The following is a 12982-nucleotide window of genomic DNA, read 5'->3' as shown; positions in this document are numbered from 1 at the left end:
GTTGCGATCTTTGTGAATACTATAGAATTTAAGTTTTATTTATTTGCAACTTTTTATATTTTATGCAATTATATTTTTTTTGTCATAAGCCGTTTTTATAAAATCTGAATAACTATAATAACAGCCCAATAATCATATTCGTAAATCAATCCAAACTCACATCTCTAACTTGCCCCGTGTTAACGTAAGCACATTCCATCACTAGAAACGTTACCACCTCCCGTCTCTTAAACGTAACCAAAATTCGATCAAAATAAATTTGGAATATCACAAAAAAATCGTTATTCGCACCCAAAATATAAAGAAAATGCACCTGCCTGGCCAGCTTCAGACTAAAAGAAAGCATTAACGGCATAATTTGGAACGAAAACGGAGTAATTAACTCGACAGCAGAGCAATGGAGGAGAATATGTGGTAAATAATAAACATTGGGTTTGGGGGCTACGTCAACAATTAAGGTTATTCAGGAAACGGAGATTCAGCATCCCAGTTGATTTGTGATTGCAAGGCCTGTTTTGTAGCTTGCCAGCTCAGTCTTGGGTTTTCTCGAACAGACGACCATTTGTTTCGGTGATTGAGTCAGCAGTGTGGGGCAGGGTCATCGGGGGGTGGAGCACCTGGGGGGTTGATGGGTGCTCCGCCTTATCAGCAGCTGGTTATTTAGACACGTTGACGTCGCCTTCACCCGTCTACATGAGTGAAACAAACAAATCATTATTATTTATTCCCCTAGGATCATTGAGCTGGAATCGGCGCTTCTAGACGACTGCAATGTGAACGACATTTATAGCATTTGCCAGGGAAAAGCCCTGCCGGAGGCACTGCGTCCGGATGTGTGGCAAGTGTGCCTGGATGTGCGCCACAAATCGGACCAGATGTCGCTCTTCAACGAGATCTACGACCTGCCCTTCCAGAGCCAATTGCGCGAGGATTGCCAGCGGCACGTCGATCGGATGGGCAACGACGAGGAGGACAAGGTCTCGGTCGTTTCCGACCTGGAATCCATCATCACGTTCTACTGCAAGAACCGGAATCTGCAGTACGAGCCGGAGAACGGATGGATCGAGCTGCTGCTCCCACTCTTCGCTTTGAAACTGAATCGATCGGACACATTTAATCTGTTCGAATCCATAAGGGACACCTATATACCCAAGGGCTGTCGGCCCAAGGGCAACGTCTTCCATGTTTTCCGGTTGCTCTTGCTCTACCACGACCCGGAGCTCTGCACGCTGCTGGACACCAAGAAGATCACGCCCGATTTGTACTCCCTGACTTGGTTCCAGTCGCTCTTCGCCTCCTGCAGCAGCCTTTCGGTGATCATTGCCATGTGGGACTTGTACTTCCAGAACGCTGATCCCTTTATGGTCTTCTTTCTGGCGCTGATTATCCTGATCAACGGCCGCGAACAGATCCTGCAGATGAGGAGCTCGTCCAAGGAGGAGATCATTAAGTTCTTGGGTCTCATGCCGTGCGCCCTGGAGTTTGACGATGTCCCCGACTTTTGCTCCCTGGCTCAGTACTACGCGCTCAAGACACCCACTTCATTCAAAACGGACTACCTGAAGGCGCTATATGGCAAACAGAACGACACGCCACGCAGCCAGGAGGAGGCCAACAAGGTGTCACAGGCGCTGTGCTTGCCCGTCTCCGTTTACGAGTTGGTGGAGAACTCGGCCACCGAATTCCCAGTGCCGGATGCAGTCCGCTTCTTCCTCGTTGACTGCCGACCAGCCGAGCAGTACAACGCCGGCCACTTGTCCACGGCATTCCACCTGGACTGTAACCTGATGCTCCAGGAACCGGTAGCCTTCGCCACCGCCGTCCAGGGATTGCTGACCGCCCAGCGACAGGCCATCGAGGCCAACTCGAATGCCGGCGGAGAGCATTTGTGCTTCATGGGCAGCGGCCGCGTCGAGGAGGACCAGTACACACACATGGTGGTGGCCTCATTCCTGCAGAAAAACACCCACTACGTTTCGCTGCTGACCGGCGGCTATGCCTCCATCCACGATTACTTCGGCGATCACATGGCTGACTGCCTGGAGGATCACAATGTGCGCAAGTGCCTGGTCTGCCAGCAGCACAACGTCCAGCAAGTAAGTGTAAGATATAAGCAGCTTAAGATGTTGTAGTTGAGCAAACTTTTGATGGCTTATTAACCCTTTTTTCTCCTTCGACAGACAAAACCAACACCTCTGAAGACTTCGGCGACCTCGTCCACGGACCTCTTCAGCAAGTTCTCCGCGGCCATGAAGTCAAAGTCTGCAGAGGTCAAGGGCAAACTGCTGGACATCATTGTGAATCCCAGTGCTAACGGAGGAGCCACTGCCAGCGGCTCGAATGGCGTGCAGGCGGCTCCGTCACAGGAGCGCCATGTGAGTGCCAAGGAGCGGAACGGAAAGCGGTACCGCAATGTGGCGCCTGTCTTCAGCATCGACGACGAGAACGAGGATGCCTTAGACGGACCAGGAGAGCGGGACGACCCACCCTTGGCTGGCGATGGCAAGGAGATCGTAAACCTGAACCACTACTTTAAGACGGCGGACATTATAAACGCCTTCAAGTGCCAGGAGGTGCACATGAGCGGCTACATGTACGACAGTCACCTGATAATCACGCCCGGCCAGCTGGTGGTGCTGCGGGAACTGGGACGCGGCCAGGCGCAGATAATGGTGCGCCGTCCGCTGGCCAGCATCGTTAAGATCACGGCCAAGAAGCGCCACCGCGACCTGATCACCTTCAAGTACGGATTCCCCGACGGCGACGGCCTGCTCATCACGGACATGGATCGCTTTCTCATCCCCGATGCCGCCAAGGCAACGGCCCTCGTCTCCAAGCACATAGTGAAGGTGCTGGACAACGCCAAATAGGACACACTCGTCACATCATCCGCATCCTCCGCGTGCTTTTCTTATTTACCCCCTTCCCGCGCAAAGCTTTATTTCGTACACAATCAATCACACATGGACAGAAACTGAAACTGACAAAAAAAAATCAGAGACACAAAGTGCAATGCGCCGCTTAGAGCGCTGTAACTAGTTTGTAATTGGCAATGTTTTCCTTGTAGTAGCTGACACTTGGTAGTTCTTATTTGTAAACGAAGGCCTGGCTGCAACTGTAACATAGAGCACTCGGTGCACAGTCCGGAAGTTAGGAGAGTCGAGGTACTTAGTCCCCAGATCACATTGCCAGCATGCCCAGCCCTTGGCTCAGATTTTCTAAATTTCTAAGTGCAAAATGAGGAAACCCCAACTGAAGCCTTGAGACTTACAACGTGTAAATGATGAAAGTAACTAATATTTATTGCAATTAAACCAAACAAATAAATCTGTATTATAATCGACACAATATGTATATGTTATACTTCATGTTTCTCCAGCAGCGGAAGATTGCTGACTCTGGTTTCATTTTTTGGGTCTGGATAGGCATCGAAAGTGTTGACTGGATTTTGAGCCACTGCAAGTTCCAGTTTACGTTGGTTAAGATATATCCAGGCCAGCAAAATAAGAACGGCAGCTGTTATAAGACACCCAGTGATTATAAACATTGGATGATAATGTTCTTCCTGTTCCGTCCTCAGTATCTGTACTACATCATGTAATTGTTTTTCCTGTTCTGACCTCAGTATCTTTTCTATATCAAGTAGTTGATCAGTGTTTTCTGTTTCCCGTGAGCTTTTCGGGGAGAGCTGCAGCGAGGCAAATCCCTTTTTCGAGGGATCATTAGGATTGGGTTCTCCTTGGAGAGTGACCACTGAACTCCGGACGATGCAGTCGCCCCGAATGCTCAGGATTCCACTGCCGTTGATCTTAAGCTCTTGCCTTTTACCGGAACACACACCCGTCAAGGATAGCTCCTTGGTGAGGGCCACCATCCATGAATTCGGTGCCACCAGCTGGGTCCATTGGGCACTCTGCTCCAGTTGGTGGAAGGTGCAAGCTTCGGAGGATTGACCCCGGATGGCCGCCAAAGAGCAGGCAAACCGATTATCTCCATCTCCGTGGGTAATTTGATTGTGTTTGCAGACAAATCTCTCATTGCCCAATTCAGTGCAATCCTTCAGGTCTCGGATAGGAAAATACCTGTCCTGGTGGTCATTGATACCCAAATAGAGTGTTTCGCTGTCCATCAGCTGGATCTTGCCGTTAACCACTCGGGGAATGGGCGTGAGGCGATAGACATTGAACTCCTCCACTTCGATTAATGGCACTGTGATTTGGAAGACCACCTGGTTGTCCAGCTGCTTAGGGACCACGGAGGCGAGTAGGTAAATATCCGAAACGCTGGTTTCATCGAAGGGCAGTCGTCGATTTGGCGGAAGCTTAGCCTTTATCTTAGGGATCTCTTCTTTCAACTGATTGATGGTAAGAACCAGAGGGCTTAGTCTTTTCTGGCGGGCTGAAGTTAAAGCTTCAAGTATGGAGTCCTGGGAGCTTTTTAATTGGGATTCCAGAAGACTGATTCGATTGCTGATGCTGTTGATATAGTCAATTGTGTAATCTTTCTCGTCGCCCAAACGAAAGAGAGGTGGGAAAAAACTTATATGAACGTTCCCTGTGCTGTCAATAAGCGCAGGTCTGTTATTTAAATACTTTCCAATGCCAATAGGTAGGCGCTTAATTTTGACGTCCTTCAGATCATCCGCATCATCAATCAACCCAATCAAGAGAGCCTCGTCGCTGTAGTTTGGACATCCAGTAACATTTCGTAGGCAATAGTCACTTACAATTTTGCGGCCCTTTTTAAAAAACTTAAAGTGCGAGAGAAGCGATTCCAAATTGAAGCTGGCATATATATTCAGATCTTCGACTGCTATAGTTGCCCTTCCGCTATACTCCACAAAAGTTCCAAGACTGTTATTAAATCCCTTCATAGTCATAGGATTAACATCCTCATCCTGGTCAATTGGATCTCCATGGGAGAGCGCTATCAATATGGTAACAAATATAAACCGAAAACTTTGCGATCTCATTCCGGAGTTTATATTTAAACTTTATACTTCTAAGTCCCGTGACAAACTGAAAGCAAGCCACTGAGGAGTGACTTTATTAGGTTTCAAGTATTCTCGACTTTTCTGCTGATCTAGCAGGTTGCAATCGCAAAACATATACATACTTGTATATTGCAAGGCAAGCATTGTTCAAGATTATGCAGCAAGGTTTTAAGGCTACTTCGAAAAATTCAAATAAAAGATATTTTATGTTACATGGTGTTGCTTTCTGTTTTTAACCTAACTTCGTTTATTCTATGTATAATTTTGTTTTTTTTTTTTAGTAAAAAAGAAAAAAGTGTATACTATGTATAATAGGCTTCCATTCTTTTACCGGGTTTGATAATTTACTTTAAACTCTAAGGTAAGGTTTTAGGCTTATTAAACAACTATTAAGCATCTTAAAAAATTTTCCAGTTACTTTGGGTCATGAAATTGATCAAAAGCGTAAAGAAAGGTTAGAATGTTATTCTAGTAAAATATTGCAATACTTTGAGATATGATAGAAATTAAATGTAAATCTGAGACTGCAGTTGTGTAACATATTTATTTATTTTACGTAATAATTCGTGTCATATAGCCATAGACTTGCTACCACATTATCGCACAGATATAACCGCGCTGTAAGGCAGCTCCGTGCAGATTCGACGCAGGCGCATTTCGGGATTGCCGATTGCCGAGCCACTTTCGCCAGGGAACTACGTAAGCAGGCTCCTCTGAGGCCCGCAGTCTTTATCAATGGGAGTGACGTAGGTTGTGTGCAGACTGGACGGGAAATGGGTGGTGCTGGGTGGTGGGTAGTTGGTGGGGTAGTCAGAGGACTGGATCTGCAAACACGGCCAACGGCACGGAATCGGGGACAGTACGTTAAAAACTGTTGCACTGCGTCGCTGGGACGTCAGTTCATTCAGAACAGTCGAAGTGCGCGAACCACTGGTGAAAGGAAAAGGCACAGCCCAAGGAGTTAGAGTAGACCAGGAGTCGACCTCCCACCGCAACCGAACCACAGATCCTAATCCGGAATCCTATTTGGGTGACAGTTAAGCGAGCATGCCGCATACCATGTCGTTGCGCAGCAGCACTCTGCTGGTCATTCTGGCACTGATCCTGTGCCTCAGCCCGCTGATCCGGGCCGTTCCCGCCTCCGTTCTCGCTCAGGACACGGAGCTTTCCACCAGCGCCAACCATAAGCTCCAGCAGCAGCAGCAGCAGTTGGAACAGCAGCAACAGCCGGCAGCAGGTGAGTGGCAAAGTTCATTTTTGGGGCGGAGTTGGAAAGGGAGAGGGAGCTCCGCCCACACACTCGCTACCCGCTACCGTTGAATGCTAAAGGTCATTGGGAAATTTCGAGTTTTGAAAAATCGCCCTCGGCTGCGTGGGTGGCCTGCTGATTTTGGGGGCTCTTCAGCAGCCAAGCAGCCAAGCAGCCCAGCATCCCAGCATCAGCATCCGCTCGAGTGGCTCCATCTTGGGGCTCATCTCATTTAGCATTTTCCATTTCCCATTTCCCGCTCGTCGTTCGTCGTTTGCCGTTTGCCGTTTTCGCCAGGAAATTGCGTAGGTGTTTTGCGCCAGGACGACAGCTGTCGCCTTCGCTGTCATGTCCTGCCCTCCACCACTCCACCCCTCCGTCATCCTCTTCCTTCGCGTTTTCACAAATTTCCATCTTGCGGTTGTTGTTCTTACACTGGCTTAGTGAATCATTACTGTCCCTACACTGTGAACATTTATCAACGAAGTGTGGTTTAAGTGAATGAATTTGGTGGAGTCCCAAGTGTCCAATAAGTTGTTGAAATTCAAGTATTAAAGTAAACGGATATTGTATAATATAAAATTATTGTATACAAAAAAAAAAAAATATGTATATAAAATGACAAAGAATTTGCAACATAATATACAAAATGTTTCATTTCATCATTAAAAATTTGTTTATACAAGTTCAACATTTTCTTATTCAACATTAACTCCGATTTTTATCAGTGCACTTACACTGTACATATATGTGGCTAAGAGCTTACCAATACAAGCACATAGGAACCTACAGCGCAGTTAAATATCGCGTAGGCGTTCGCCACACAAAATGGCGGCCAGCCTCCTTTGTGCACACACATTTATGCACAACATACACGTATTATGGGTAAATGTATATGTGTGTGTGTTTGCCCTCCTTGCTGTTAAAGTGTGCGTACGTGCGCGCGATTTCATTTCTATTTTTAGAAAGCGAGTTAGGCGAAAGTTTTACAGCCCCCTCTGCGTTTTCAGCATTTTCTGCTCGCCTGGCGCCTTTCGCCTTTCGCCTAGCATCGCCATTCACCACATCTTGGGAGAAAGTGCCACCCACTTCCTAGCCCCCCAAGTAGCACCCGCCCGCCCACTTTCACCGCAGCCTTGAGCCCTTAAGTTGGCAGCCAGCTCAAGCTGTTAAGCCTTTCCAATCCCATTTCGCGCCCGCTCCTCCTGATTTTCGAATGCAACACGTTCGTTAGCGGCCGAGACCGCAGAAAGTATGGCCAAAACAGGAGCGGGCCTGGTCAAATGTCAATCGCCTAAAGCCACATCAAAATGTCAAACGCAAGTCCTAAAAAAAGGTACGAGTTGAATTGGGGTGGACAACTTGCAGCAACTGCTGCAATATTTCTTCGATAATCAGAAATCTCCAGAGACTTAAAAGATCTATATATTAAAGATAACAGACTTAAATTTCTTAAACCTACATAATCAAAAATCTTTTCGATTTGTTCAAAATCTCCAGAGATTTCAGTGTTACTCCATATTTAATATTTAATTCTAAACTTACTACCATTAGACAGCTGTAATACATCATTAGAGTTTGCATTCCGAAATCTTAAAGTTCTATTGCTTATAAGTTGTAATTTGATTTGAAGTCTATCTTGTGATACTTCTGAAAATGCTAAACATTTTCGAAACCACTTTACAGCTTGTTTTTCAAAGCCCACTTCAAGGACTTGAAGGACACAAGAGCGCTCTAATAGATTTCGCCCCCTCTGCAGTGCGCCCTAAATAGATTTACTAAGTCCCTGGATGGCAGGGAGGAACTAGAGCCGCCCGATGTGTTTATTAAATTACATATGGCAGCTTAATGACAAAGGCAAACAGGCTTTGCCTTCGGGCGTCCAGCTGTTGGCACTCCGGGCGACACTCTTTAAAATGCAAAGCGGGAATAGGGTCCACCCCAGCGCTTAATTTACGCATCGACGGCGGCGGCAGTCAAGTGTGCACATTAAATATTTATAAAAGCAATGGCTGCTGGCCGTTCCTGTCACTCATCGACAGGCCATGAAATATTCAGCAGAGAGGGGCGCCCAGTTTCCATTCCCCGATGCCAATCCAGATCCTGATCCCAATCCCAATCCCGATCCCGAAACCTCAGGCTCCCAATCGCGTTTTCATGCGTTTCGCAAATTTGTCCATATGCCGCGGTTATTAAGTTATTTCTGGTGGGGCGGCAAAGGAAAAAAAAAAAAAAACGCCCAAGGACCTTCAGTCCTGGCGTTAATTGTGTTCATGTTCATGTTCATGTCGTGTTGTCTGGTGGTGTCCCGACTTTTCGAACAGCTGCTAAGGACCCACCGCCACCCACCACCCACCAGGCGACACCCAACCACCCCGTAATCTCTGCGCATGTGTGCGTGTGTGTGTGTGTGTGTGTGCGGAGAGCAAACAACTTGTTGATACTTTCACAGTTCAGTGAACACTCTTGGGCAAAACGAAAAACAACAACTGTGAAGACGAGGCCGACGTCAGCAAACGTCAGAGCTTTCCAACATTTTCTTTTTTTTCTTATTATTTATTTATTTAAGTACCCCCACCCCCCTCGGTCCACCCAAAGTGATGGACATCCGAGAGCAGGACATTTGCCACATATAAACATATTTAACGACGAGGCGTGGGTGGGAATAAAAGCGAAACACGAGCATTGTTGGCTCTAAATGACTGCGGATTCTTGGAATCATTTAACAGGAGGGCTTTCAGGAATCGTTGGCCGTTGGACCCAAGGACTCTGGGGCATTGCAAACTGGGTTACGTGTGATCCATAAATTGTGTCGCCTTAAAGTATCCACATTTGTACAACTCGTCTAGAATTTCGCAGAACGGGTTGGTAGCTTCTCGGAAGGAATGCTTGTGTCATGGAAAAATATCTCCTTCATTTTTTGGGAAATAAATTGTATCACTATCATATGAGGCCCTTAAATGTAGGCAACAGTTTTTTTTTAACGAAGTTGCTTTTATAGTTTTACGACTTCAAGCTGCATTCCATACATTTCACAAGCTGATTAAATATTACTGATTATTATTGTGCAGATATCAGTTAATGTATCTACCCTAAAGTTAGATACAACTTTACTATTTGTAGAAACTGCTTGTCATTTTAGTGAGAACCATTTTCTGATATAAAGCTCGCCCATGGCCGGATACACAACCACCTGGCCATTCAATCGGCACAAGCTAATAACACTTTAATGATTGGGGTCGTATAAATCATGGCTATTTGGTTATCATATCTCTGTTCTCCAATAATCGTTTATCAAAGCTCCATTGGCGATAAGCCATAGATAGAGTCCGAAGATCGCGAAAAATCCCCTAATAAAAATACATTTACGTATTTCGCGGAACTCTGCTCATCTGCTGGGCAGTTGAACTAGTTTCTGTCACGATTTAGCAGAGTTATGAATTAAACCTGAAGTCGGCATAACCGCTCATGCGGAGGGCTCATGTCAGGTGTTAACTGGAAATTAATTGGCGGCTGCCTGCGCTCGATTATCATCCGATCCGAGATATGAAGCCCAGTCAATTAGCGGGCCAACTGTTGCGCGAGGAGCCCCTTTTCGATTGGATACCCCTGGGGCAGCAATGCGATTAGGATTAATAAGGTCAATCCTGGAGGCCCAGCTGCAGGGGGTGGCCTTCCACTGGGGATTACATAAACATAAACTCGGTTGTCAAAGCGCTAAAAGCAATTAGCGCAGAACGGGAGAAATATGCTCGAGTGTATAAAACAATTATGGTACTCGTTTCGGTGGACGGCGGCTAATTGGTTTTGCGGTCACTTGGCCGCGGGGGTTGCGAATTTATTGAATCAGCCCCGGGAAAATGGAATATTGGAGTGCTTGGTGATGGTAGCAGGCAATGGAAAATTTCAATTTCAATTTGCTTTCTCCATCCACTTAGCGAAACGCGCCGAGGAGGCGAATGCGGTGCCGACGGCGGACAAGAAGTCGAGTCCGGAAATTGTGCCCGCTTCCTTCAGCAATGCCCCGTCGGCCAGGAACAACCCCATCCCCGTCCCGATGGCCAGCCAGGCGCAGCAGCAGGTGCCATCCGGCGTCTACGCCCTGCCCTCCAACGACGAGATCCTGGCCGCCGTGGCAGCCGCCGCCCAGAACAGCCAGCAGCAGCTGCAGGAGGAGCCCAGCGCCCTCGAGGAGGCGGTGGCCAGCTCCACGATGCGCAAGCGGGGCGTCAACTACGAGTACAACCCGTACCTCTCCCCGGCCAGCGACTACGGCAGCGATGTGCCCAGTGGCGTCTGGTCCGACGACTACGAGGCCGCCGTTCCGGTCAGCTATGGCGATCGGGACCTCCAGGAAATCGAAGACTACGCTCCCGAAAGACGATGTAAGTTCATGTTTAATTGAAATTTATGTAAGAAACTGTCAAGTCAATAGTGCTTTTTAATCCTAAAAATTCAAGAGCTGACATTATTTAAGGAAATTTGAGATTTATTTCTATTTAAAGTATTATTTAATATACATATTACATTATCTTCATATTTAACTTTACTATTTTTAGTGGGTGGTTCGAGTGCGCGAAACAAGGCCTACGACAATCTGCAAAACCTCCTGAATGCCGAGGCCTACTTGGAAAGCATTCCCCTCTCGGTTCCCATGACCTATGCCAACCGGAACTACAACTTGGATGACCGGAACAAGCGCGGAATCTATTACAATCTGGGAAGTTCCGGTGGCAATGGTGCGAGTAGTGGCTACAATTCGGAGAACATTAACCTCAATAAATACCGGCGCTTCAATGACATGCGGTAAGTAAACTAGTTACATTTAAGTCACACAAGTTTAAAAAGGCAACACTGCGTATGGGTAATATTTTAAAATGAAGGTACATAGGCACCCGTATTCACTTTTTTTCTTAAATTCGATTTTTTCCTAAGAATTTCGTAATTTCTCTTTCGTTTGCAGACTGAAACGCGACACCCAGCTGAATCCCGCGGACATGCTGGCCCTGGTTGCCTTGGTGGAGGCTGGGGAGCGGGCGCGCAAGGAAAGCGACGCAGAGAGCTCCGGACCAGTGCCCATGATCTCCTCCGACGACCTGGACTACGTGCCGGCGGGCAGTTGGATGGACGTGCCCGTACAGGCGCAACCCGCCCTGGTGGACTACTACGGAATGCCGGTGGACAACCAGAACCAGGTGATGCCCAAGTACGAGTACGTGCCCAGGCAGCACAAGTACAGTGGAGTCAACAGCCGTAGGTTTCCCTCCAAGGGTGTTCCCGATTCATACTTTAATATATTGCATTAAATCGGTAGGATTTGGTTCCTCGAAACAGCGATATATGGTGGCCAAGAAGAAGCGATCGGTCAGCCAAAGCCAGTTCATGAACGAGCCGGTGGCCGAGCGTGGATCCAGCTATAATGGCGAGAAGTACTACTAAGGATCGGGAATCCCCCCAACACATCGGTAGTCTATTTAGTAGTTAATGATAGCCACAGGCCCCACGAAGAGTATTTCTGCGTTTTTTTCGAACATTGAACATAACATAATCCAAGGAACACAAAAACACAAACGAAACCAAATATCCAAAGTTTCCAATTCAATTATAGTAATGAGATAGTGTCAAGGTCAACTCGTGTGCAATTTTTGTGTAGAATTTCAATTTTAAATTTTAAACCAACTCTACGAGAACTAAATTATTGTTATACGCATATGAAGAACATTAATAATGTATTGTACGTCAAGAACATAATCAAATCAATGTTTTTAGGACGCCGAACAGGGTTCGGCGATTTTGTCCCACGAAACCCAACCTTAGCTTAACCGGAACCGGAAAGGAACTAAACCGAATCTATGCCACGTAATCCCTGTAAGAAATCGGTGTCTATGGCAACTAAATGTACAACTACTGAAATCCAGAGAAACCGCAACTATCTGTATCTACTTGTGTAATACTTATCGAACTAGAGGCTTCCCGACTAGTACAAAACAAAATAAAAATGAGAGGAGAACGTTCAAATATATATATATTAAAATATCGATAGCAACAATCGCCAGAATTGGCTAGTTATCAACTTTAATCGAGCTCAGAAGCGACAATTGTCCTCTATACTGCTTTAATTTATAACCAAATATTTTTAAACATGTATGAAGCCACCACTTTCGAAGTACACTTTTATATAGAACAGCGCCGAATCGGGGAAAAACGATATGACAATTGATGAGAATTTTAATCGTATTTACTGAATATCCGCAGCTAAATATATTGCTAGAAATATATAACCGTACGTATACAATATGCAAACTATTTGTCAAAATTTAAAAAGTGGCTCAGGGCATAAATATTTTAAATATTTTATGCCGAACGTGCAGCAAGCGTATCGTTAATTTGAATGAAATTGTCTGACTGTTTTTGGTAATAATCAAATATACATATGTACTATGGAATATGGAAATAAATTATATTACTTATACAGAGATAAACAGGATGGGAGAGTATTTAAAATGCATTAATAGCGTATATGTGTGTGTGTATACAATACAATATAAAATATATATATATGAACACTCAACTAACTATAATATTATATATTTTCCCTTAAACTTTTGGGTCTCTGAATATTTGGCCTTTGATTTACGCCTTAAGTTCTTTGCGCGAGCTTAATTTAATAATATATTTATTTACAAGCAACTGATTTACGATTAAATAAAATACGTCTTTGGTTTGGAAACCAACAAAAA

General features: G+C 45.8%; 3 protein-coding genes across 4 annotated transcripts; 2 read left to right on the top strand and 1 right to left on the bottom strand.

Annotated features, from left to right (window-relative positions):
• The first annotated feature begins 208 nt into the window (after window positions 1–208).
• LOC108101282 (TBC1 domain family member 23) lies at window positions 209–3348 on the top strand. 2 transcript variants are annotated; one of them, XM_017205575.1, is made up of 3 exons: window positions 209–414; window positions 734–2096; window positions 2181–3348. In XM_017205575.1, the coding sequence occupies exons 1-3, from the start codon at window positions 398–400 to the stop codon at window positions 2868–2870; spliced, it is 2070 nt and encodes a 689-aa protein (XP_017061064.1). In that variant the 5' UTR covers window positions 209–397; the 3' UTR covers window positions 2871–3348. The 2 variants fall into 2 exon arrangements, with proteins under 2 accessions (XP_017061064.1, XP_017061063.1); XM_017205574.1 differs by having other exon boundaries at window positions 734–2102.
• LOC108101283 lies at window positions 3278–4996 on the bottom strand. Its single transcript, XM_017205576.1, has one exon. The coding sequence runs from the start codon at window positions 4970–4972 to the stop codon at window positions 3359–3361; it is 1614 nt and encodes a 537-aa protein (XP_017061065.1). The 5' UTR covers window positions 4973–4996; the 3' UTR covers window positions 3278–3358.
• Window positions 4997–5892: 896 nt separating this feature from the next.
• LOC108101325 lies at window positions 5893–12727 on the top strand. The gene is made up of 5 exons (XM_017205633.2): window positions 5893–6230; window positions 10181–10627; window positions 10802–11048; window positions 11206–11495; window positions 11557–12727. The coding sequence occupies exons 1-5, from the start codon at window positions 6041–6043 to the stop codon at window positions 11679–11681; spliced, it is 1299 nt and encodes a 432-aa protein (XP_017061122.2). The 5' UTR covers window positions 5893–6040; the 3' UTR covers window positions 11682–12727.
• The last annotated feature ends 255 nt before the right edge of the window (window positions 12728–12982 follow it).

Source organism: Drosophila ficusphila, unplaced genomic scaffold (assembly GCF_018152265.1).
Source record: "Drosophila ficusphila isolate 14025-0441.05 unplaced genomic scaffold, ASM1815226v1 contig_412, whole genome shotgun sequence".
NCBI lineage: Eukaryota > Metazoa > Arthropoda > Insecta > Diptera > Drosophilidae > Drosophila > Drosophila ficusphila.
Note: the sequence above shows the minus strand (reverse complement) of the source record. Positions and strands in the feature narration are given on the sequence as shown.